This window comes from Homarus americanus, unplaced genomic scaffold (genome assembly GCF_018991925.1).
Source record: "Homarus americanus isolate GMGI-L3 unplaced genomic scaffold, GMGI_Hamer_2.0 scaffold25013, whole genome shotgun sequence".
Lineage (NCBI taxonomy): Eukaryota > Metazoa > Arthropoda > Malacostraca > Decapoda > Nephropidae > Homarus > Homarus americanus.
The window spans coordinates 3,002,510-3,030,092 of NW_024722158.1; the positions used below are offsets into that span (position 1 = coordinate 3,002,510).

At 38.4% G+C, this 27,583-nt stretch overlaps 2 protein-coding genes across 22 annotated transcripts in view; both read right to left on the bottom strand.

Annotated features, from left to right (window-relative positions):
- The window catches only part of LOC121862093 (6-phosphogluconate dehydrogenase, decarboxylating-like), a 33,907-nt gene extending 25,205 nt beyond the window's left edge, over positions 1-8,702 (bottom strand). The window contains exon 1 of the mRNA XM_042360063.1: positions 8,527-8,702. Coding sequence (XP_042215997.1) covers positions 8,527-8,540 — 14 coding nt within the window. The 5' untranslated portion in view covers positions 8,541-8,702. The remainder of the gene's footprint in view (positions 1-8,526) is intronic.
- A 5,200-nt stretch (positions 8,703-13,902) lies between these two features.
- LOC121862091 (catenin delta-2-like) overlaps positions 13,903-27,583 on the bottom strand; it is a 113,016-nt gene continuing 99,335 nt past the window's right edge. For 14 of the 21 annotated variants that reach the window (XM_042360060.1, XM_042360058.1, XM_042360045.1 and 11 more), the window contains 3 exons: positions 27,074-27,310; positions 23,093-23,185; positions 13,903-16,749 (listed from right to left, as the gene is read on the bottom strand). In XM_042360060.1, the coding sequence (XP_042215994.1) occupies positions 16,498-16,749; positions 23,093-23,185; positions 27,074-27,310 (582 nt within the window). In that variant the 3' untranslated portion in view covers positions 13,903-16,497. Of the gene's footprint in view, positions 17,256-23,092; positions 23,186-27,073; positions 27,311-27,583 lie in introns of all 21 variants that reach the window. The other 7 variants (XM_042360051.1, XM_042360049.1, XM_042360048.1 and 4 more) reach the window with 7 other exon arrangements.

Sequence of the window (27,583 nt, forward strand, 5' to 3'; positions counted from 1 at the left end):
TAAAAGGACCGAGTTGTTATTTATTATCTCTCTAAGCTTAATTCTCATACCTTATCTTCATTTAATTACTCCACCTCTTACATTCAACCAAGTCCAACCAACATCTAGATTTTAGTTGACCTTCATAAGTAGAGTCAGTGTATACCATAATGTTATCATATTAGGAGGAAGTAGTTGAAGGAGAAGAGACAGAGAGAGAGGGAGGGAGGGGGGAGGAAAGAGAAAGAGAGAGAAATGGGTGAAACGTACAAAATAAGAGAAATCGGAAACGTGAACACGGTAATTCAGCTAGGTAAGGCTTGGGGCTCTGACCACCACCACCTGCACTCCCACGCCCTGGTCCAGATGGTACTACTGCCTATGGGTCCAGTGCTACTATAGCCCCCCCCCCCCCTGTAAATTCCCTCAGCATTTCCTCACGTTATGGAATCAAATCAACATCTCATACTGACCGACAGACAGACGGACAGATGAGACATATATATACACCCCCTTCCCTTATAGTGAACAATAAGATGAACAGATAATCAAACCAACACAAAAAACCTCACCAGACTACAATATTATCTAACTTATCAACTTTATCCAAACACTTGACAGGTCTAATTATAACCAGATGTTGACATATTGTACGAGGCATTATTCAGGTAAAGGGTGTGACATTATTCAGGTAAAGAGTGAGAAATTATTCAGGTAAATGGTGAGACATTATTCAGGTAAATGGGGACACATTATCCAGGTAAATGGGGAGACATTATTCAAGTAAAGGGCGAGCCATTATCCAGGGAAATAGTGAGACATTATCCAGGTAAAGGGTGAGACATTATCCAGGTAAAGGGTGAGACATTATCCAGGTAAATGGTGACACATTATCCAGGTGGGAGATTTACCAGCATCTCAACTTTGGCTGATATACGTGACGTCAGGCCAGCACAGGTAATGATGCGGGTTCACCATTATATGCTTCAAGCTCGAGCATAACGAGTCCTTGAGGCAGTCAGCAGATTGTTGTCCATATTACATAATGCAAATAGTAATACAAACTACCCATCTATCTTCTCAACTTTATAAAGCTAATTTATTTTTCTGTCATATGTACGCCAAATTCTACAGCCGATTTATATAATATAACGTGTATGGAACAAAATGGCATTTCTCCATAGTACAAGATAAGTGTTGCGTGAAGGCGGTGTAACTCAACCTCAGAACACGATGACGTCAAGCAGTAAATAAAAAAATACTGAATCAAAAGATTAAATGGAGTATGACGGATTATAAACTTTAACATGAATTATTCGTATCTGCTCATCTACGACGACCAAGAGTAAAATATATTCTGAATTCCGTGGACGACAGCTGAAAATGGTATATTTATGATCAATACTTCCTATCTATATGATACCTTTTATCATATCAGTATTCCACTATTGATCCAGCAGAACACTAACCTCCCCTCCTCACCACTGTATTACATAAAATACTGTGTTGTCTAGGTTACACTCATGTATGCCTAAACTGTGCTGAAACAACTTTATATTATTTAGCCTGTTGGTGTATACTGTAATGTTTCTTTAATTAAAATAACAATAGTATTTGAGAGAGAGAGTGAAATAGAGAGAAGATATATAGAGAGAGATTAAGAGATAGAGACTCAGGTGGGCAGTGGGTTAAAACTGACGGGCAAACAGGAGAGAAAGTGCTGCCACTGGCTGGAGGAAGGTGTGTTGAGAGCACTGACCTCAAACACACACATACGCTCTACCCACCTACACCACACCATCACTTGCTGACCCCCCAAACACACACACACACAAATAACCTTCGCCCAGACACAAGTTATCACTTTTCACACTCCAGGCAGCAGACCACACAGCTTACCTTAACCTGCTGTCACTTACACCCACAATATTAGTTGATAATTACGCTAGGTAAAAATAATTACTTAATAAGGAGAAACCTCAACCTGGCAGACCAATTTACAACACACACTCCGACATTTCCAAGTTCCAACATTTCCTAACATTGGTATCATTTCAGTGTTACTTAATGGCTTGTTTCACCTGTGTATGTGTATGCCAACCCACCCTTCAGACACTCACTCACTGTTTCTTATTTCACACCACCCAGAACCTAACCTTACCTACAACTTAAGCTAACATAATCTAATCTAACCTACTACCTGATATTCTAACCAGTCCTAGCCTAACTTAACCTAACCCTTAAAATTGGGAACTTTACAATTAAGGTCTAACTCTAATAGAATTGGCCAAAAATTCTTAATTATATATTTTGGGATCTATTAGGACTGGACCATATGGTGACAAGGGCCTGATCTGACTAACCACACTCAGCAAACCCCCACAACCTTCATAACTCTCTTGGACCAATCACCACCATTCACCTGACGGTACAGATAAGTGCCTCCACCAATCACAGCCGTGCAAGTATCTCACCACCACCTCAGGCGTTACATACTTAACATCTACCAGTGAAGGATCAATCACATGACCCAGGGTTAAAGGCTACCAGTTACCACACCACAGGAAGCTCTCACATTACTCTCCTTCTACATGGGGCAAAATCTTAAAATATGAATCTCCTTTACAGTGCTGCTATGCATGAAGCTTAGCACCTCTAGTTTATTTCATGTGATTGATTAAACTCCCTAATGCCTGTCAAGAACATATATTGGTAAACTCAGACTATACATACATACAGTTAGCCAGTATTCTGTCATTTAATTTTTATGTTATTTTTGTATTCTATCTTAAGCCAACAAGTTAGATGCATCCTTACACCTACAGTTATGAGAATTATTCACCATACGAACCTATGAGAAAGAACCCCAGCACAACAGCCACAGCAGAGAGCCGTGACCACACCACGGTAACCCTCCCTCACCACCAGACGTGACCACCACCACCACCACCCCAGCCCCACCAAGCCCACCACCCAAGCCAGAGACCTGAGAATAAAACCCATCAACCAGCAGCTGCACACCCTGGCCAACAGAGTCTGGCAAAAGATAGAACGATCAGGGCAAGAACTCCTTCAAAGACTCCCACCAGATAACGACAACAACCATACATGGTTCCCAAAAAGTTACCAAATCTCAAAAGGTCCATTACCACCCCTGATCTATAAGGCCAGGCAACCTCCCTAGACCAGCATCTGCCAGTAGGGTTGACAGAATATGAAATAAGGCCCTCAAAACACCCATATGGGGTAGGGTAGGCTGTCTAGTGCCTGTGTCGACAGACAATAACTAACCCATGACACAACCCTAACACACCATTAGCTTAGCTAGGCAGTCAGCCCGCCCTCTCTTACCTCCTCCTAAATTTCTTCAATTTCCGAACAATAACTTCCTTCCCCCACCTCTAATCTTCTTTCACCCTCCTTTATCTTAAAAAAATAAATAAATAAATAAATAAAAAAAACGAGCCCCACTTCCACCTCCCCACACAGCCCCCCCAAGCCCTACCTCCATACACCCCACCATCACACAGGCCCACCTCCACACACAGTCATGGTTAGCAAATAAGACAATGTCACAATACCACATACCACACAGACATTGCCAGCACAAGCTATCACCAGGGCTTGCCATTCCCCACCATTCTGCAATGACACTCACGGAAGCCACACCAGAACGTTTCCCGCCATCTGCCAGACACTAAAATAACAAGCTTAGACTCAAAGACCAGCAAATGAGACTCAAAAAGTAATAAAACTTGAATGGAAGTCCTCCTACCTCGTAACCCCCTCTACCACTTGAATGGAACTCCCCCTACCTCCTAGCCCCCCCTACTACTTGAAAGAAACTTCCCCTACCTTCTCTACCTCCCCCTACCCCAGACCATCTCACAGGAGGCCAGTGGACTCCACCATGGTAAGTGTTGCCTCATGATGTGCCTCTCACCCTTACTGCTACGGCCAGCACCAAAGTCCGGGTGATGAAGCGTGGGCAGGAAGGTGTGGGTAAGAAGGAAAAAGGTGTGGGTAAGGAAGGTGTGGGTAAGAAGGAAGGTGTGGGTAAGAAGGAAGAAGGTGTGGGTAAGAAGAGAAAAGGTGTGGGGAGATAGGGACAACATGTGGGCAAGGAAGAGGCAAGATATGGGCAGGAAGGGACAAGGCAGTGGAGTAATGTGTAAGCACCATCCATTCCATTTTCTTACCAGACGGGAACATAACTAGATAAACCACAACAGTGATTAAAATAACAAAGGAAGGACAGGTGTAAATCGGCATCTCTCTACTTAACACCTGCAATTGAGGTGTTAAAAAAAATTTATGTAAATTCTCTTTAAATGGTTTAACACTTAAGCCAAGCAAAATACTCTGGGCTACGAGGTGTGGGCGACTGCTAAAACCCCTGCCACCACTACACCACCCCTTCATACCACTAATACAGCACCATTGATACCACTACACCTCCGCTTCAAGCAACTAACACCGCAACCACAGCTTCACAACCCCCCCGAAAAAATTATTTTGAATTCCATACACAATTTCTTAAAAACTCCTTCACATCCTCAGCAGTAAAGAGTGAAAAAAAATCTCAAGGTTAATAGAATTTCATCGTGCATAAAATAGCCTTGAAAGATTCGAGTTTCACATGAGGCATTAAGCAACTGCTTGCCACTGCCTCTAAACTTTTAACATGGGCCCACACAATGATGGCACAGGATGGGGGGGGGGGGGACCAGTTCATACCACAAGCTCCCTCATTATCATGGTGATTCTTTTTTGCACCTAATAACTAAGTCAGTTCCTATATATATAACTAAACACACAATGTGGTTGATTCCCCCGCAAGCAGATGTGAATAACAGTGTGTGACCAGACATAGGACCTCACACTGCAGTACTCGTGCAGATGTGATTAAGTCAATCCTCTATGTACAGAACTAAACAAACAATGTACTGGAAATACTCAGTAACAATCAATGCCATGATATCCTGAACACTGGGGTCTGTTATATTATACACACTCTTTGTGACCTCTACTCAGTAATTCTTTTCCACTACCACTCATAGAAGAGTATCTGGAGGACAATAAACTAATTGCTGCACATGGCAAAATTAAATTCAGTTCCCTTTATCACTCTCACTTTCCTCCCTCCCTGGTACTGTACTAATTATGATCACCACGCCCAGACCTAGCCAGCAGGACGGATTATAGCCCACTTTTTGCAGTTGTTGGCCAATGAGTTGTAGTGGTGGTGGAGAGGTCAACCCCCTCCCTCCATGCCCTGGCTAGTTCTTCTTGCTCAACTCTCTACCTTCAACTCTTCAACTTTCTACCCTTACACACACTGCTTACTGGCACTGCAATGTGAACCCAGCAAAAGATAGATATATATATATATATATATATATATATATATATATATATATATATATATATATATATATATATATATATATATATATATATATATATATATATATATATATATATATATATATATATATAATCACCCTAACACTCTTTGGGGAGGGTTATGTTGGATTAGGTCTAGTTAAGTGAGGTTAGATTTGGTTAAGTTAGGTTAGGTAGAATACAAATAGTGTTTTGCCATAAAGTATTATTTGGCATTTATCTGTAAAATAAGAATGATCATAATACAAAATATAAACTTTATATAACTTCTATGAAGAACATAATAGAACATTATATATTTACTTATTGGAATATTTTCATTAGAACACAACTTCCTGCCACACACCAGTTGGTGCCTCTCGCTGGCTGACATGAAAACAAAAATTATTATCCTGACTTACATGAATCATCAGCCCGACACTCTCCACCACCATCAAACAAGACTCAAGAATTCACCTCCATCCGTCCCCTTTGGCTCTTTCTGCCTCACCTCTCCTCTCCTCTCACTTCCCCACACCCAGGTTCTGCAACCTTCAATTGTCGAGTCACCACATGAATCCAACTTAATCTTGGTCTTCCTTCCTCTCACACCTTCACCCTCAGCATCCTTCAGAATCTTCTCTCTCTCTCATCCTCACCACATGATTAGATTTATTTACTGATCACCAGAAAATTATCTCCCCCCTCCAAGCTTATTTCACCTGAAGATTAACCACTCTTAAAATTATTGAACTATTAAAGAATACAACCAAACATGATAAAGGAACATATGAAAGACAAGTTTCATCAAATAATTGAAAAGGCCAATTATTAAAGCTATGGAGTACAGTACTGTACATGGCATATGTAATGCTAAATACCAATGGTAATTAAGTCATCATCCAATCTGATGCTGTGGTTCCACTTATCTCTTACTGTTATCTATGTATAACAGGGAACCAGCTGAAGTAACACCTGAGTAAACAGCAACACGGCCACAAAGTGAAGCAGGGTTTCTATTCATACGTAACTTGTACAGTAGAGGTATATGTTATACATAAGTCATCTGTAATGTGTCCTCACTAAAAAGAATTATATCTACATCAGTACATACAGAACCACAGTCTCTTCACCTGCTTCCTAGGCAACAAGACGTCTTAGGTGGTCAGACCATATTATAAATCCTCTCTTAGCATAAATTTAGTGTTTGAGAAGAAAAAGGTTAATTAAGTTTTACAGACTGCAAGGCAAAGGTTGATCAAAACCAAACAGAGGGATATTGTGAAATGGCAGTACCTGTAAAGTACATCAAGATTCTTTTTTAATGCAAATAGGTTTGTAAATAGGGAGGATCGTGTATATAATTGTAACACATATAAATGAATATCATCACAAAAGTTTATAGGGAATTCCCCGACTTATTCCTGACCGGCCAGGAAATTTCTTGAAGTTCCCTGATGTGTGACAACCCTTGTTCTCTCAAGTCAGTGTCATAAAATATCACCTTTGGTAAGTTTGATTTGGGATTACAACTTTGAACTGTATCCTCTGAAAGAACTAGATTTCAGCAGGAAATCTATTCTGGTTTCTCTAGTTAGGTTAGGTTAGACATGTACAATATACTGTACATAGTACAGTATTGATTTCAGTGGTTAGGTTTATGATGATATATTTGTTTGGACAAATTTTATTTCCTCCACCATTTACAGGATGTTCTTGATAAACTGAAGAACTTTTCTAATATTGAAGTTCCCTAGCTCGGCTCCTTAGCTCGGTTTGGTTTCATCAAGTTTGTGATGAAAATTCCATTTTTTTAAAGTGAAACTGAGGAGTAAAAAAAAAAAATAAATCTAAATTTCAAACGAAAATGTTAAGAGTACAGGTACTTGGTAATACAGGTACTCGGGCAAATGGCTAACACCAGAAGGAGTTGTTCGATTTCATTGACTTTTTCCACAGATTTTCTTTGGATGATAGTAATAAAATTATATAACTTTTTATTTTAATTATAATTATTTTTTTATTAGTTTTCTCTATCTACAATCATAAATCACCTGTAGTGGGCAGGATATGAAAAATGAGGGAAATTGCGGGGGTAAAACAAGGTGAAAAACTGATCATATGACATTAAAATGATGTCTCTATGTGCTTTATACATGAAGAAAATAACACAGTATTTACCATAAATATTTTTCCCCAAAGTTTGTCAGTGTCAGCACGTGATGTCCACTGCTATGTTTGTTTATGTGCAACAAGTGACCCTCTCAGTCCAAGCGTTCTCTCATGTCCACAAAACAGAAGCAAAATTACACCATGACACTTCAACAAAGCTGATTTCATTGGTACAAGATATCAAAATAAGTAAGTTCTGTTTAATATGGCAGGAGGTCCGGTTAGGAAGTTAGTTAAGGTTAGGTAGGTTTCTTTGATTGGTTAGGTCAGGTTCTATTAGGTTCTGTGCATTTATTATCCAAAACACATCTGTGACAAAAATTAAAATCAAACATGTTCTGGTGTTAGCCATCTGCTCCAGGATTACAGAATATACTTTTTTTTGCTCTCTACAGGTGTATACAAACCAATATTGGGTTCCTTGTTTTTCATCTACCGAATCTGCTACAGTACTCTCACATTGTTTTTTCTATAGAGAAAAACTTGAGCAAAACGTTACAACTGAGGGCTAAAGTACGATGTGGGGTTAAAAAAAACCCAACTTAAATTGCAATTATACAGAGTAATCTGCAGACACTGTCCTTATCTTTTATTTAAAGCCAAAGTATTTTGTGGCTCCGGGATGGATAAACTGATAAACGATGCAATGCATTGTAGTTTGTACAGAACCCTGTACTGTACTTAGATTATCAAGACAGTCAACAGTCATCTCAATACAATACAAAAATACCCAATACATATCACCATATATCATTAGGAAACGCCCACCAACTCCGTCAGGTGGCAAATGTTAATCAGCTGATCATGGCAGGTGGCCAACCAGGTCTCACATATTTCCTACAACTATAGAAACAAATAACAAACACTTCTTCTCAAAGGACTAACTGTAAAATAATGTTAGATCAAATTACTCGATGATAATAATAATAAAGCACTACAAAATATGCATGGCAAAATATTTAAGGGAAAACTTATATGTATAGCCCTTACCTCGGCTTTGCCATTTTTTACGTCGGCAGAATTTAGTTATTGGTTATCTGCAGCTGGAGTGAGATGGCACGAGAAAATGGTTACAGTGTTAATAAAGACTATTATAGTCGAGGACACAGGTGAAGTGGTGTACAAAAGCTCCCGCAATCAACTGTCTGCCTGTGGTCTCGCCCGCCAGCCAACGCGATGTGGGAATGAAGGAACCTGTTTGGTCTGAGGTGGATGCTTATGACTGGGCCCCGGACACTGGCGCCATCTCTTGAGGATGGTCTTAGGGTGCTTAAGATCACGGGTATCTTTTTAACGGTAACTCCCATATTTCACGTTAATTTGACTTTTTCTACCATCGGCAGTCATTTAAATAAATAAATAAATAAATAAATAAATAAATAAATAAATAAATAAATAAATAAATAAATAAATAAATAAATATATATATATATATATATATATATATATATATATATATATATATATATATATATATATATATATATATATATATATACACACACAGTTTTACCACTTATCAGTAGTTCGGACAGTTTTTGTTCTTTGTTAGTTTTATGACCTTTCTTGTCGAGTTTTAGTACAGGGAGAAACTGCAGTACAGTACTGTCTCACTGGATTACGTCCTTCCCATGTGTCTAATCCAAATAAGATTCCAACCGTAGTCACGTGTTGTCACGCAGGGGAGTCACAGTGGCTGGAGCGGAGAAGAGTTCAGAGGGGCTGGGACGATACCTTCTTCAGTGGATAACTTTCCCATCTAACAAAAAAATTCACTCGGAGGTTCGATTTTTTTTTTTTAGCGTTTCCACAAAAATAGAATCTCCATTGCATTAAGCATCAAATATCGAGCAAAATGAAACCAAAATTGTCCGCCCAACTCGCAACATTTAAAAGATCCAAATATTTGCCCAAACTACTATGCAGCTTCTCACTGCAGTACGCTGTAAAAATTTCTACCCCTGTGAAATATCTACCCCCTTTTCCAAACAATATCAATAATCAGTGGTGTTTCTAGCCTTCGGAAAGTGGGGGGGCCACTTTGGGGCCAAGGTAAATGTTGGGGGGCAAAACCAAACCTGTGTACAACTTGCAAGATGCAGTTTTTGGCATTATTACACCAATTTGATTGACAAATGTGAAGTGACGTCTCTCATGACGCCAGCCTAAAATAATCAAAATATGGCGGTATAATGGCAACGCTCTTATTCCACTAATCATGATTCATTGGAGTATTGACATATATGAACATATCTTTAAAACTGTATTATTGCTCACATAGTCACATAAAGGGCGGGCGTACCACATAACAAACACTGAAACATATAGCAGTGTCTTTACAATGTATGTACATACATCAGCGAAAAAATGATGTGACCCCACCCCTCATATCTGCACCCTCCAGACCTCACCTCACCCATGCCTGCATCTGGCGTGCGGCACGCCCATTGCCTGAGTCACTTGACTCACTTCCTGGTTTTGGGAATGTTTTTGGAATTACAATTTTGAGAATAAAAAGTGGGGGGGGCCAACCCAGGAGCCAGCCCAAACTCTGGGGGGACCAAATGGCCCCCCCCCCGTAGAATCGCCCCAGTCAATAATATGGAGAAAATGCAAGTGGCAGCTTGCATTATCCCTCTTATTTTAAGCTAAATATACTTATAATCAATCAACAATAACTAAAATCACTTACCGCCATTTGTTAGTCGATATTTTGAGCAGAGGTGGGACTCATGGCGTCTGTCTTCAGGCACATGTTTATCACTTTTGCACTTGGCGCCAAGCACAGTATAGTACCGGGTAGACATTTTTTTAATGTAGAATTTTCACATAACAACGGAATTAATAGCAAGCAAGTCAAGGCAACCTAAGGTAGATACGCACACAATCTGAATAAAAGTGAATAAAGACATTATAGAAAAAACAAGGCATATAAATTGGGTAAAGGTGTAGCACATGGCTAAACACCACAATAAGTTGTTCAATTTCATTCATTTTTTCCACAATGTTCTTTGGGTGATAGTAATAAATAACAATACAACTTTTTATTTTCATTTTAATAATTTTTTTATTTTCTCTATCTAGGATTATAAATCACTTGTTGTAAGCAAGGATGAGGGAAATTAGGGGTTAAAACACGGTGAAAAACTCACTATACGCAGGGGCAAACCAGGAAATTGGATGGGAGGGGAGGGGGCAAAGATTTGAGCTGGGTGAGGTGCCGACATGGTGTTCTAACTGGAGGGGTTCAGGGCCATATTTTATTTGCACTAACATAAAATACATGAATTTATTGAGCTGAATACACAGTACATAAATACAGTTAACCCTCACTTTACGCGGTTAATGTAACCCGGAGGGTCCCGCGTAAAGTGAGAAACTCGTAAAGTGAATAACATAACATATGGGATTAATTGAAATGGAGTCCGGGCCGATCCCCAAACTCCACTTTTTGACGACACACAACTATGTTGTAGTAAAAATATTATCTTAACTTTATGATGGTATGCACACACAATTAATAATTAAGAGAAATATCAATAATATTAGGTTTTTTAACACTTACATTAGTAGAAAAAATGGCTGGGCACACGGGGATGGGGGGTTGGTTCCGAGGCAGAGGGCAGATTATTGGTCCTCACCTGTGTCACTTGTATCAATTGTATCACTATCCACCACAGAGGCTTGCAGGGCCCAAAGTCCATATAAGTCCATATCCTCACCATAATTATCACTATCACTGACTTGGGCCGGCTGTGGTAGGTGGCGGGTGAAGAACTGGTAATGTTTTGATGACTGGGCGACCTTGTGCGCACCATGTTCGCGCAGCTTACACAACATGGCGGATGGCGGGAGGTTTGGATCCAAAAATGGCGCGGCTCGCCAGCCGCTCTCCGCGTAAAGGGGTACACGCACCGCGGAATGTGAGCATCCTGGGTTCCGGCAGGGCACCTCGTAAACGTGGAAAAGCGGAATGTGGGACCTCGTAAAGTGAGGGTTAACTGTACTGTGAAGCTCATTTTTATCATTTTGCATACCAATGGTTATAATATAGTATACATAAAGAGACCAAATTTGTTTAAAATATTTTATCTAATGCACCATATACATAAATACTATAGTGTAACACATTTTTATCATTTAGCATTCTATTGTTTATATAGACTTATATTAAAAGATAGTAAAGGTCATAAAATTAGTTTAAATTTGATTTTTTGCACAAACATAAAATATCTTTACTTTTCAACAAGTATAGTTGAGAATGCATGTGCAGTAGTGTCAGGCCTGTCAGTCTCTCATTTCCCATTGTTGATCTGAATAGTGTTTTTATTCTTTCAGAGCAGGGTGCACAGGAATGAGCAGGGCTCTCACATTGGAGATCATGGAACTTGGTGTCTGAGAGACGGTGGTGGTCAGTGTAGTTGGAAGGTTCGTGAGCCCTGTTCTTGGCCTTTTTCCCACCTGGCACGCAAGGTGAGTATCTCACTCTTCATGCTGCGAGGGGATGGCAAGTCCTCTCGATAGAGGTTAACCAGCTCTTGTATTCTTCTGCTAGTGTCAGGGTTACCAAGATGGATGGGATGGCACTGAGTCCCTGGAATGTCTTCTGGTGCAGATGGGTGAATCTCATCTCCAGCTCTGCCAGGAGATGGTCTAGGAGTGGAATGGCCACCAATCTCCTGTAGTATTCAGCTGATCCATCAGCTCATGTGTTGTCATGGTGTCATTTGCATTTACAGTCTGGGCAAGGAAGGTGACACCTACAGCTTCTCTGCTTGACAAAACCATTCAGTGTAGTGATCATCCATGTTGTTTTGGACGTCTTGTAGTGCTGCTCTCACTCAGTTAACTTCACTGCTTGCCTCAACTATGTCCTTGGCCTCTGCCTGAAGACTAGTGGTCACATTTTTCAAGGTAGTCTAGTGCATTGTTGATCACCAGTGACACAATGAAGTCTGTGCTGGTGATGGCGAGCAGCAGGGCCTGGGCATCAGTCAGTGAGTGAGTCTGTGGACCAGCTGCCAAGACCACCCTCCACAATGTCCTCCATGTAGGCCACCACTGAGGAATGTAACTCCACAAAGGTTCCTAGGGCATCTAGCCATTGCATCCAATGTGTATGGCACAGGATTTTTCAGTTTGTTTCCTTGATTCAGGTTGAGTCTCCAGGACAGCCACCTCAAAGGTCATGTTGGAATGCCCTTCCATGAAAGACAACATCTTGTCCACTTTGCCCATCATGTTCCAGACACTAGTCATCTGGATGGAGTTAACAATAGCCGGGTTGAGAGCATCCATGGTGCCAGCTCCGTCTTAGACCTTACCTCCAAGATTGTTGATATCAAGTCTGTACCCTGTGATGCTGGTTGTCATCTCTGCTAGAATTCTGCCATACTCCAAAAAGTCCACCAGGTCTTCTCCGAGGTGGTCATTGGGTCCACATACCTCAACACCATACTGAGCTGCTCCTTCCAGGCAGTCAGTGATCCCATCAACTATGCACGCTGCAACCAACCTCCACGCACAACAAACATGGAAGAATATTCCAGCCCGTGGTCTGGGCTGGGGATGATGCTGCCAGTCTGCTCTCAAAACCAGCAGCAGGATAGGAGCCATTTTGTCTGGACCCTTCCCGGTGACCCACCCAGTTAGGGAAATCCTTCCCCTCCTTCCAAGGAGGGAAGGAGGGAAGGAAGAGGGGCTATGCCCCCCTCTGGTAAGGCTCACCGGATCATCAGGACCCGCAAGCCCCCCTATCGCAGCAAGGCGGCCCCCACTGGAGGGTATTGTGTGAGAAAACAAAAGAAAGAAATAGAGAGCTAAGGTTTTTTTCTTTCCCTAAGACAGGAAAAGGGAAGCACAGTATAGCACCTAAGGAGTATCCCCCCCATTTTTATATTTGTTTCTAATGATGGTTTATTTCCTCTTTACAAATGTATAATTAAAAATATCAGAAACCAATAGAGGAAAAGTAAGAGTGAGGTTTGGAAACAGATAAAACTACCCTACAAACAAATATAAATATGGTGTTAAAATACAATATAACCAGTGTGTCATAAGAAAGCACATATCCATACAAATTTATGAAAAATTTACGTTATAGTGAAGGCCCTCTCACTCAAAGTCAATACAGGAGATAATACCTTTTATAACCCTTGTATTTTCCTTCCAGATAACACGGTAGTAGATTAGGGATCTGGTGTAAAAAATTGGACATTTTAGGAAGTACTTGTCCTAAAGCTGCGTTTAACCCAACATCGGGTTAAAACACGCCCTCTAACCTAACAAAGGCAGGGTCACTACTCCCCGAGGTATTCAAACATTACCCCCGAGTCCTGCACATTGTTGGAAAATTTAAAATTCATCAACTTTATCTCTTTATTGTATAAATACCCAATACAATATCATTTACTAGAAATCCTTTGTTACTGAATACTCAATCATGTGAAAATAAAATAAGGCATGTATTAACCAACATAATAAACAGAAGCAACCATCAAGGCAAGACAAACATAGATCTGTGCGAATTATGCATAACAATTACATCTTTGTCACTGCCATATTTTCTGCAAAATGCATAATGCTGACAAACAAAAATAAATGCTCATCAGACAAGAGTGTAACAGCAGACTCTACACAGGACATAGAAGGAAAATATTTAGTGTACAAAAAAGCATCATGATTGTAATGAACATCAAAAAGAGATGGGATGTCTACTGATACATTGTGACCCCATATTCCAACTGGCTTTCCCAGCTATATGATCCGACATGAACTGCACTACACTGTCTAAAATTTGCTAATGAAAGTATACACAAACATGTCAGAAATTTCCATTCAAAATAGGCGGATTTGGGTCAAGTTGATCCACCCCATTTGAGCTGACAGACTGGTTGACACAAGCTGTCTGATTGGCACTAGACAATACCGGTAGAACAGGAGGAAGTGTCAGCCTCACCCTGAGGATATGGCATGTAGCACATGAGTTCATACACTAGTAGTGTGTAGGGCTTCATGATGACAGTTTAACACAACCTCCTCATAGCTGCCGTCCAGTGTCCTGCTGCTGCCTCTGCCACAAGTCACACGCCACTTTGAAATTAAAGTCACGTGTCAACACTTACCTCTCTGAATTGGAGTGTGCATCACCTAAACTACTCCTGGAATGTGAGACAACCTAAAGTGAGCTGGTCAGTGCTGATCTGACTCATGGGCTTCCTTATAACATTATAGCATCTCATCACACAATCCTACATTTTGATTGAACAGTCTAACTCTTTAACAATTTTCATATCAATGTGTGTACATCAAGGTAACCCATAAGAGTCATAGCAGCCTGAGAATGTCATAAAGACTGTAGGGTGCCCTAGCAGAGGAAGGTTCCTGGGATCACACAGTCTGGCTAGTGTCACTTTTGCTACCAATAACCAACGCTGGAAAAGTATGCAATATTGCACGTGCAAGTCTGATAAAATGCTAAAAAATAAATTTTTAAAATTAACAAAATCCTGAAAAGGCTTACCATATAAAGCAGTTTTGAGACATTCGTTAAGTGAATTGCTTAAGAAAATTTTTTAAATTGATCACAATGAATTGAGATAGGATTAAGTGTCATCTATAGAACAGTTTGTTGCATTTATGACCATTCATCTTACAAGATATATTACACAAGCACATGACAGCACAGTAGCTACTCAAAATTCAGTCGACCCCGTGCACATTATAAAATGTTTGTAATTATAAAACCTATACGATTGTGTATTATACAAAGCAAAATTTTCCTTTGTGAAAGGTAAAAGGAACTAGATGTCTAACTGCTTGTTCCTACCAGGGAGAAGAGTTTGGGAACCTGGAAGAAATTAGGGAGGTAGAAAGGTATTTGGAGAAGGTCTTGTTAAGGTTACATTGACCTTCTACAAAGCATCAGACTCCTAGGACCGGCAGGAGGCACGGCAATACAATAAATGTTAACCTCTACTCAATAAACAACCTATTCACTATAATTAATATGACCAAGAGCAGTGCACTTGTTGTGGAATAAAACACTGCGACACTTTATCTTTGCACCAAAGCCTCACATGCAACCCTCTACCCGTCCATCCATAGTCCTCTGGCACACACTCAGTTCACTCTTGTCCACTTCATAAAACACTTGGCTATCATTTGTGCTGGCAAAGTCATTCTTGCCAAATTTCAGCCAATATGTTGGTCCACCACTCGGGAATAATCAAGCACACCACTACTGTCCAGACTATAGTATTTTTGTGTGCATATCAATATTATGAGCCCAGGTAGACTCCCCACAAACCAACACAAAGGTCACACTTTGGATTGTCAGTACGAAACGGTAGAAAATTAACTGTCTACAAAGAGCAGCCGTGAGCATGACCTGCTCCAATCATCCATCAGCAGACAAATGTTGCTTAGGTATATAAACACTCTATGAGTAATGATTGATACAATAATGTCTTTACAAGGTATCAAAGTAATAAAGTTTCTTGGCACCATTTGTGTGCTTCTATAAAATATATCATAGGGATGCTTATCAAATTGAGCTTTGCCTTCTCCCCAATGTCACACATCATGTAAGAAGTTTAACAGAACTGAGTTGTCACTAACTAGTGTTCACATAACATGCACAACGAGTGTCAACATCAATATAACAGACAAAACATCAGCAGTCAGACTCAGAAGTCCATTTTTATAACACCATAAAAGATGAATTAATGTAATTATTATTATTACCCTTAGTAACTTGTTCTTAGTCACACTGAGTTACAGGATAATGAATGTGGAAGAAAGCTCCAACAGTGAACATAATCATCTTGTAATCTCGTGTGGCACCTCAGTGGAAAGTAAGTGCGCAGCAGGACATGCTCGGAAAAGGCAGCCGGACGGCCGGCCCACTTCCCCGTTGTACAGCCGAGCAGCAGGGACGAGTCCAGCACAGCAAGTGAGTGTTCACACCCAAGAATCTCCTGCCTGACCATCTCCTTTATCTAGAAGCACCCCATTGTTGTTGCTGGTATTGCTGTTGTTGTTGTTCATACTTGAACTGTTGTTGAAGTTGGGAGATGAAGTGGGGGAACCCGAGTACACGGGTCCACCCCAATCATCGGCTCCGCCCAGCGATCCGTACTGTGGACCATCATATTGTCGGTTGCGCTTCTTGTCCCTGTTCACCTTGGCATATACTGGTTCCCCTGGTTTGCCCTAGGAAGAATGCAATGTAATTAAATTTCTATTGGCAATTCAGTGAGAGTAATGTACCATTTCTGTACAATACTGTGTGCACGTATATACAATTTTTCACCAACACTGTATGAACATGAGGTTCACAAAAACATGGCATTTCTACAAAAGCCAATGAATAAGCAAATACTGTACTGTATATGGTACAGCATGTTATATTCAATGTTAAACTATAGTTACATAAATAGCTGCAAGATGCAATTGGAAAGTTTTAGTACAGTTTACTCATTACAGAAATATACTCGGTTAGTTTTAAAAATTCAAATCTACATTCAAATGCTGTGGCAATTTACTTAAAGCAAAAAGATTATAAAAGTTGAAGAGAAGAACAGTACAGTACAAGAGTGAGGAGAACCACAAAGGGCTACAGTACAGGAAGAGGAATATGGAAGCTAACCAACCAACCAACCACTCAACTAACCAACCATTACATGAGCGCTGGGTTAGTGCTGAGGAACTCCAATATCCTATGGAGGAAGAGAGAGAATATGGGTTAAGCCAATACACCGGTGGTGTACCACGAGCTTCAAGCAACTTACAGTGCAGTCAAGCCTTACCTATTTTACGTCTCCAATTCACCCTTTTGTTTTATAAAAGCCAAATTTCAATTATTAAAGTTTCTACAAAGTTTATAATATTTCTAAAAGAATTTCCTACTAATTAACATTTATCATTAATGATTTTCACTAAAACATTATTTTTAAAACTTTATCAATAACTCCATTAACACTTACACATCTTATTGTCCGTTGTTTCCCTTTTCCCGTGTGATTTTATCAATATATATATATATATATATATATATATATATATATATATATATATATATTTTTTTTTTTTTTTTTTTTTTTTTAGAAAAAAGAAACTATATATATTTTCTAGTATTACAGTCTAATACTATGTTTACTACTATTTTTGTTAAAGATGAGGATGACTGGGATATTCATAATATAAAAACTTACACTAAGATAAGATTTTAATTTGAAACAATTAAATTTTTTTACTTCATCTAATCTACTACCATCATACTGTAATAACATCCTTAAACTATCCTGTTACTATACCATAATTCAAGAACATAGTACAGGTAGTGTGTCAACTTCCACGAATTAATAACATCTAGTGCAACATTATAATACGCAATTTATTATCATATGTCAAATTAAATTTTTATGTTGGGTCAACAGTCCACAATGTTTCTGAGCTATTGGTTATTTCACCCGTGTTCACATTACATGACACGATGCATCACTCGGTCCTTATAACAACAAGATGGTTCACTCGCTGGTAACCTCCAGAGTATCACTAATATCTGTTTATTTTCAGTAAGTTTCTGATGTTATGTTCTAAAGTGTTCCCCCTCTCTTGTTTATTGTCTCATAAATAACTCTTATAGTATTAGCAAAACTCCAGGGCCACCAGTGACTCAGTCATCCTCAAGTACTGCATTTTACTCAACACATACACAACACTCTCCTCACTCAGTCACTCACTATGTACAAATCAAAGCCTACCTGTACAACCAGTTAACTTAATCCGGATTACGGTTAAAATACTGTGTGAATAATTCTAATTATCTGTGATCAAATGGCAAATCAATTTAATTTTAAATACTGTACTAATTAATGACAAATTGGCTATAGCTCTCCATGCTGGATAAAATGCTGTTGTGAATCAGATCCTACATGGCTGTACTTTACCCACTGCGGGTCAATACTTAACTGTTCTTATAATCTTCAAGAAATTTTTTTATTCTACCATGACACTTAAGATTTATCAGTATCTCATAGGTCTTCAGATTCCTCAACCTGTCTGGCATAACCTCCAAATGACTTTATAATAAGTAAATAAAGAATCACCTGAGTGTATACACAACACAAGAATGCACATACAAACTTTACATACATACATATATACATACTGTACACACACACTGCCATACATAAAATACATATACAACGGGAACCAGCTGAGCCGTGAGGAGAGGTTCCTGCACCCATCACAACATAGGTGGTCATGCTGAAGTTTTTAGCAATTACTGTATAGTAAAAGGGAAAAATTATTAGGTTAAACAGCAGCAATTTCTTCCTTTCTTTCTAAGTTTTTACTCATTATTTGTAGTCTAGGTTGTAATATAAGTATAGTACAGTAATGAAAATTCAGAACTTTTTAATAACAATATTAGTTATTGTAAAAAATACATAAAAAAACTATAATTGTGGGATGAGATTACTACAAACAATGTCTGGGGCTCAGTTGCTGCACCTAACTGGCAATGATGGTGAGTACAAATATATTGCCATTATGAAAATTAGGGAATTACTATTGAAATTATTTATAAAATATATTTAAAAAAAAATCCTGAACTGTTGTGTTCACATTCTATCTTAACAAGACAGAATAGAGGAGCACTATTCTTGAACACTAAGTTAATTATTTCATACTCTGCTCATGTTATATAATTTCATCCTGGTTTACAAATAATAGAAATAAAATATATTAGGAAACGACAACCATTAATAATGATTATCGTGCCTGATATGAACACATGTCACAGGTTGTTCAATTAATGATACTTCCAACAGACTGAGTGTTTTATCATAAACTTGTGTCTCCCAACAAATTCAATCCAGATGGAGTCACTATCAAGTCATTAACACAACTGTGTTGAGTTACCGGTGAGTTCAAGGAAGTCTTCACATTGTGAGAGGTAAGCATAGATGTAAATAAAACTAAATAAAATATTGTATAATTATGTCAAATACAACCATGCAGAGGTGGCATCCCCTTATAGCTATATACTGTATATACTTGTTGATATATTATATTTTGGGAAATATTGATACCTTAAGAAACTTGAGGGTTACCTGTAAACCACCACAAAAATGATCAAACTGATCCATTAGTAACAGCAAAGGGACAACTGAGAATGTGTCTACAACAGCTTCTGAGCAGTGTATACTGTAAGTGGGTGCAGGCAAATAGCCAGCAGGAACCTTGCAGTAAGATGGAGTCAACAATTCCACATACAGCAGTCTGAATGTGTCACAACTAAGTTTTTGTTTGCTTTCATTTCCACACACATCTCACCACTCTGTATGGTGAACAGGAGTGTACTGATATGGGCAAAAATAAGAAGCTAAAATGCCTAAATTTCCCTTTATAGCTACTCAAGACTAAAACTAAGGCAGACTGAATTTGTAAAGCTTCTGAAATATTGCTTAGAGATAATCATACAACAAATACATTAAACACATTGGTTTTTGACATAGATTTGTTGTGCTATATTGTTAAAGGGGAGTACAGTAATGTACCATCACTGACATTTAACTGTGTAAATGTTATAAAAAATATGATCCATTAAACTATGTGAGAAAGTTGACAAACTACTAAACTACACATAAGGTATCACATGTGGTACATAAGCATGCAAATACATTTGTAATTTATACGACTTTAAATTTTCAGATTAACTACATTGATGTACTATATTAACCTAGAACAAAGGTGACCTCTCACAGAAAACATGCTCTCATGTGTCAATCCCCAAGCTAATGTTTCATCAACAGGCAGGAAATTCAATAAATTTATTTTAATTTAAAAAAAAAAAACTTACTTGGAGTGTTGATGATGCCGTAGGGCTCATCAATTGTTCAGCAGGAGTTTTTACAACACCTTTAAAACTAAAACGTGAGTGCACCATTTGGTATCATGCAACAGTGCTGGTGATCATGTTAGTCACAGAGAGCATGCAACCCACTGGGCTGGCTGCTATGCCTGCCACCATGCACCACACACCAACACCATAACAAGTTACCAGAAAAAACAACAACAGAAAAAGTAAACTATAGGGTAAGCCCAATTCCTAACAACAAACACTTGTGATTAATACTAGTGAATTCTGGTACCTAAATATTTTAATGACTTAATTCAAGAACACTACAAAAGCTGATCAACACATACAGTACAGTACTTCACTAATACTGTACAGTAATCCCTCGCTAACAACTGGTTTACCATGTGCAGTTTTGAGTATCCACATTATATATTTGGTACACCGTCTCACCAACCACAGTATCCACAGGTTTCTACAGCCACCACAGGGGATTTCTAGCCCGGCGTGGTACTATCTGCTGAATCAGGTTTATCAAGTGGTTCTTCCTGTTCACTTCATGTGTAAGATCCTCAAATGACAAGAGTATTATCATCTACCACACCCAGGTCCTCTTTTCTTCTCAAACCTCTTTAAGCCATTTTCAATTTGATAAAGTTTATCCTTCATATTATACTATGCTATAAGATGTCGTCTTCCTACTGTTCTGGCAGTAGTCATACAAGTGCTCTCAGTTCTAATTTTGTGTTCTTAGCACCAACAGATTATACTATGTTCAACCTGAGTTTGTTTCTAAATATTAATGAAACCAACATATCCTCTAATGATTCTCCTATGACAGATAGATCTTAAGAGGCTGCAGAAACTTTCATATTTTCACTACAAAACCTACAAAATAAACCTGGCTCTGAACTTCCTCTTCAGGGCTTACCCTATATAATACTGAATAATTTAGTGTTCAAAGTAAAATCAGAAAAAATAAAAATCATATTTGAAAATAAAATTACATATGACAGTATCAAACACAAATTGATTACTAGAAATATAATGGCAGATTGATGCTGAAATTTCATATTATCACAGAGCTTGAACTAAGAAACCTGTGTACTGTGCCCACTAAGTCTACAGAGAGGAAACCCTCAAACACTGGTGGCTGGGAATAGTTCATAAATAAATCCTGGCATCCTGTCACAAAGCCCCAGGAGAAGGATCTTTATAAACAGCAGTCAACATTTAAGGTGGAAGGCAGTGTGTCGTATCACATAAATCTATATTTACTGCACTTAATTTGGCCATAATTTGTCACTCTCAGCTCCAGCCAACTTCATTGATACACATTAGGAAGAAGGATAGTCACTTAGTCCAGGTTTGGTCATAAAATGGGATTTCAGGATCAATCCTCCATTTATAACCAAATTCCTGTCCAAAGTGACTTACATACAGAGTCTACTAAAGCCACTAAATAGAGGGAGAACATGGCACAAATATGCTCAATTAATAGTGTGACAAGTTACTGACTAGTGGCAGATGGATACAAGGAAATTGACCTCACAACCTCCCCTGTGTCATGCAGTCCATCTGCATTACTTCCTGATCTAGGTACGGTAGTAGCTAATATATGTTTTGGCCATTAGGGACATCCCTCACACGAGTCTTTTTAGAAGCACATTGGTGAAGTACATTGTCCACGATTTTATTTCTTTTAACAGATGAAAGCACTACGAGAGATCACATAAATGTATTTGTCAAATCTATTCACCAAAGTGTCCTCTTGTCAAAGACCAGAGATACCTAAAACAATATGCCTTGAAATGAAATTTGTAAGACAGGAAAACACCGTGGCAGGAAGTTGCATGGAGTGTTAGTCAGGGGTGCTTTAGAAACAAAAATAAAGACAATTCAGCAAAACCTCCATAATTCAGAATTATATGGGCTCTACTGTGGCTGAAATAAAGCAAATTCTGAACTGTGATGTCTGTTCACAAGCAAGGAATGGTTTGAACTAAAGTGACAGATTCTGGCCGAGCCAAGTCATGTGACATGACAACCCACTCCTTCCAACGTGTATGGTAATTGCTGATTATACAGATTCTTCTCATAAACTTGTTTATACTGAAAAGACAAAATTACAGTAACTTCTGAATTAATCCAAGCCATTAATGTTTAAGAATTCACCTGTAAACTCAGTGAGCACAACACACTAAGTCACTCACAACAAGCACTGGGTCATAAGACAAATTTCATTATTCATGCTGAGTTAATAATGTTAATTTCTGTATAGCTTAATATATTGCTAATTATTGAACTTTAATAAAAACATTATATTATCACTTCTGTAACAACTTTAATGAGTCACTAGAATATTGTTATTCATACTTTACTTTACAGCTTACACAGAGTGACTGGCTGGCAATTATCTGTGTGAAGATCATAAATCATATAACACAAAGCAACATTTACTGCAAAAAATGAACACACATTTAATATGGTCTTCTGAATTTAGTATACCTCCAGTATTCATATATTTATTAAGACAACTGCAAAAGTTTTTAACACAGGAACAACTTGATATTGTTCTATAACTAAGTTACATCTGAAGTTACAATGCCACTCGGAAATATTAGTATGACAGGAAACAAAGTGCTACTAGTGCAAGTGGGTGTTGGTGTGGGCGTGAGGGAGGTCACCTACCTGCACGGGAGGATACAGTCTTACCCCGCCGGCTGGAGGGCCCACCCCGCCGCTGCTGCCGTACCCCATATCTGCCATTGGTAATTCTTGACCCTGAGTATTAAACAAAATTATTAGAAGGTCTATAATGGAATCTATAATCATAAATTTACACATTACCTTTACATTGAGTATAAAATAAAATAATAATAATAATACTGTAATAACTGCACACTAACTACAAACTCATCATCCACCGTCTCACTGTTACGGAAAAATATATCAAGACCTCAACACCGAGTTCTTTGTGTTGGTTCCTTTCCTTGCAGAATTCATTTATCCACAAGTCACTCATTTCTACTCACTCTTCCTTCTGTCTTTCCAACATTCATCTTCCTGTCTTTTAGCCTGACTCGCTCTTCCAATTTACCTCACACTTATAATCTCTAATCACACACCTCCTTAACAACCTATCAGTCAAATGCCATTCCCACACGTACAGTTGCCTGGGGTACAGCGGTTGGTGCATTTTGTGACATGTGGCAACTCTGTGGAATGCTCATCAAGCATCCTTAGTCTGGCTGGTAATGCGAAGTTCTTTAAGAGCCATTCCAGGAGTTTTAATGTGACGTAAACAAACACAGAATTGCCACATCTCACAAAATGTGTCACTGTACCAGATACTGTTAGAAGAGCAGGTGACTGTATCTAACCTGAAAAATAAAATAAGGAGAGTATTTGATGGTACACAGAGACAAATAAAAACTAAGTACTGTACGATATTCATTCAACCTCCACCTTTGTTTGGTGATACAAGACTGAGGGAAAATGCAAGCTGTAAAACATATGACTGGGTTACTAATACACCTGTTTTAAGTCTCGGTGAATTATACTAAGGAACTGACATGATGCTGCCATCAGACATAGTTAAATTGTGTATCAAACAGCAAAATAGAATAGTTGAGGATGCTTCACACTGATTAACCAATTGGTCTGAGTAAATTAAGCATTCATGTTATTTTTAGAAAAGAATGTACAGTACTGATAAGTAGATACAATAGATATAAATTTTTATTTGTTTATACATATTGTTTTATACATACAGTATTGGTAATATTTTTTGGGATTACTGTAATTGTTTAAATCCCTACTGATAATGTGGAGAAAGTTTAGTAGAACAATGGGTGGATTATCACATTCACCTGATATAAAGAAATAAAAGATTAAATTCTGAGAAAAATTCTGAAGAGTAAACTTTATGCCTTGAAAAGTAACAAAAAAAAATTGTGAACAAGTTGGTGCTGCAAAATATCTTTGTAAGTGAAAGTAAAAATTTATGCTACAGCCAATTTAATGTAGGTGCCACATCCAATTCGAACACCCTCACTGTGGCATCCAGTTCAGAAATCCTAACACAGTAGATTATAAAGTTCATGGCTTGTTTCAGACTGCTTGGGATAAAACAACAAATGCCTCAAATGGCCTGATCTCATGGAACACACACTTCTTGATCCCAGGATTATGAATTTACAAACAAGACTATAATTCAGTTGATGGCTCTACTAGGTAGATACACAATAATATTTTGGGGAAGTAAAAAATGGATGAGCAAAGCATGGAATGAAAAGTTTGAAGACCAAATTCATCACCACCATCATCAAGATCAAAATGGTCTCCACTAATACTGGAAACCCACAAGCCAATGCATCATGAAGGTTGTAACAAATACCAGGAACAGGTTAAAGAAACCCGTCAAGATGAGTTGGCTGAAGTCGCAAGAAAGTCCACAGGGATACAAATGAGTGGAGGAATTAAGATGGGAAATATCACTTGGTGAAATGAAGTCCATGAAACAGTTAAGACAATATAGCTGAGAAAATATCTTCAAAGGAGATATCCTGAGAGTAGAATTGAGAGTCAGATTTCTCAAAGAATTATCAAGGGTTCAGAAGAATGGTACAGATACATGAAAGGATCTGATGAAAAAGTTAAGAGACACTATGGCTAATATAACTCTAATAGACCTCCTGTCTCCATATGACAACTGTTGCTTTTGATCTCCTTTGAGAGTAATGATTGTGATAGGAAGAGAAGGGTAATTTATTTACCCAAATTCGGTTAACAGATCCCACCCTTGTGGACATAATATGGAGTTGTCTGAGAACACAATACCCCAGGAAGCTGCCTGTATTACAAGAGCTGCCTGGCTAAGGCTAAACAACATAAGCCGGAGATGTCTCAATTCCTGAGGAGGAAACACAAGAAGAAAATGTGGATGAAGGAGCTGTGAGGTGTGGCAACAACAAATCTCACCTAAAGTTTTAAGTGGCAGAGAAACAGATTAAAAGGTTACCAGAAGACTTTGAGAAAATGGAAATTATATCACCTTGCAGAAAGTAGAGACCAGACAAAGTTAAAGTTACTGAGGCATATCACTTACAGTATATATCATGCTACTGCACTAAGGTTTATGAGCGAGCACATAAAGATAGAAGGGCCACAAGTATTTTGGAACCCAAACTTCAGGAACATCAACATAAAAGTAACTTCAGGAACATCAACATAGAAGTAGGATGGTTAGAGGTAAAATAAATTTGTTTAAACATTCCATGAACTGCTGTGGAAATGACCTGGGAGTTTAATATTCCACTTGATAGTGGTTTCATGGACATGAATAAAACATCTAAGTGAGTCCCTCGACAGATTCTGTGGAGATTTCAGAAAAAAAGATTGACATTTTTGACAAAGAACTGAGGGCTGTCCAAAGTGTGTGTGAACCATGCAGCGGAACAACAAGGACATCTTACCAAAATGGTGGCTGGTTTCCTCTATCAACCGGAGTCAAACAAGGATCTGTAATATCCCACTTCTGTTTATTACCTAGCTTTATGAACTACATTCTGTCCAAATGTCTAGAAAGATTCCCACACAAAGATACTAAACATATGTCTAGAAGAGCGACATGAACTAGAAATTATGGATGATGTAGATAAGTGGAAGGAATATGATGTTAAGGTTCTGTTAACAACTCCAAAGACATGGAAGCATTCTGTGGACAGACAAATACTTAATACTGTTTTACACTTCAACTATCTCAGTTATTTACAGAGACATTATAGATAAAATAACTGAAAGAATCTCCTAATAAAGCCAAACCATTGGAGCCTTAAACCCAATCCTCAGAGAGACACAAGTACCAGTGAGTTATCTACTAAACCATCTTGCTGCCCACTCAGACATACCAGCCAGATACTTAAGACACTAACGGAAAGACACAGACATTGCATTCAGGCATCAGAAAAGAAGACCTTTAGGAATAAGCTTGAAAAGATCAGAAACGCTGTCATAAAAGGTGAGACAATAAAGCTCTGTAGGAAAAACTGGAGAGGCAACAACTGGTACAATAAGTTGTAACAAGAGGACTTGGCCCCAGATACTGTGCTAAGTAATGGACTAGTGGAAGGTAACCAATCAGCAGACCACCGGATGCAGCAGTGACCGGCGGAGTATCAACTACAACCCTCCCAACAATCAAGCACTAAGTGTACGTGAAACCATCCAGTGCCAACAGATGCAGACACAGTTGACTGCAAGATCCTTCTACTGATAAGTTTGAATCATCTTTACAAATGTTCATAACCTTTCTCCTCTCTCAATTCTATTACATAATCCACGTGGTTCCTTCACCTTCCCAACCTTTCCATTAATATCACTCATTATAATTAGATATTAACTGACTTCACACCTTCATCTGTCTTCAATAAATCTTCTTTCTGAGTGTATGTAAATGACGTCTACTTCACTGTGATAAACTACTTTGTAATGTTTCAATCTTTAGCACTTGAAAACTACATCGAGTGTCAGTGCCTGAACTATGAGGAAGAATCCACAAATAAACACATCTCAAATCCCTGCAGTGACAACATAAATATTGAGGTAGACACGAATCTCGAAGTTTTCCAAGTAACTAAATGTATACCCGGTAAAACTGACGAAACAGACCTGTGCATATCGTTGATGTGCTTTCGCTTGTCCCCTTTGAATGGTCCTATCCTCATACCGTGTACCACCTTGGGATGCCATGGGTCGGTTTAGGGTATTATTGGCAGTCGGGGAATTGGCGCCGCCCGAGGCAGCATTACGTGCAGCGACACTCTTACTAACAAAGTCTTGCTCCTTCCAGCCCGCTTTCTTATACACTTCACGTAACTCCTGATGGCCCCACATTGAGAACAGCACCTATGGATTAAACATTTGATTTAATTTTGTGACCATTAAAAAATCCATAATTACCTCCTTGTAACTTTACCCTATATATATATATATATATATATATATATATATATATATATATATATATATATATATATATATATATATATATATATATATATATATATATATATATATATATATATATATATATATATATATATATATATATATATATATATATATATATATATATATATATATATATATATATATATATATATATATATATATATATAT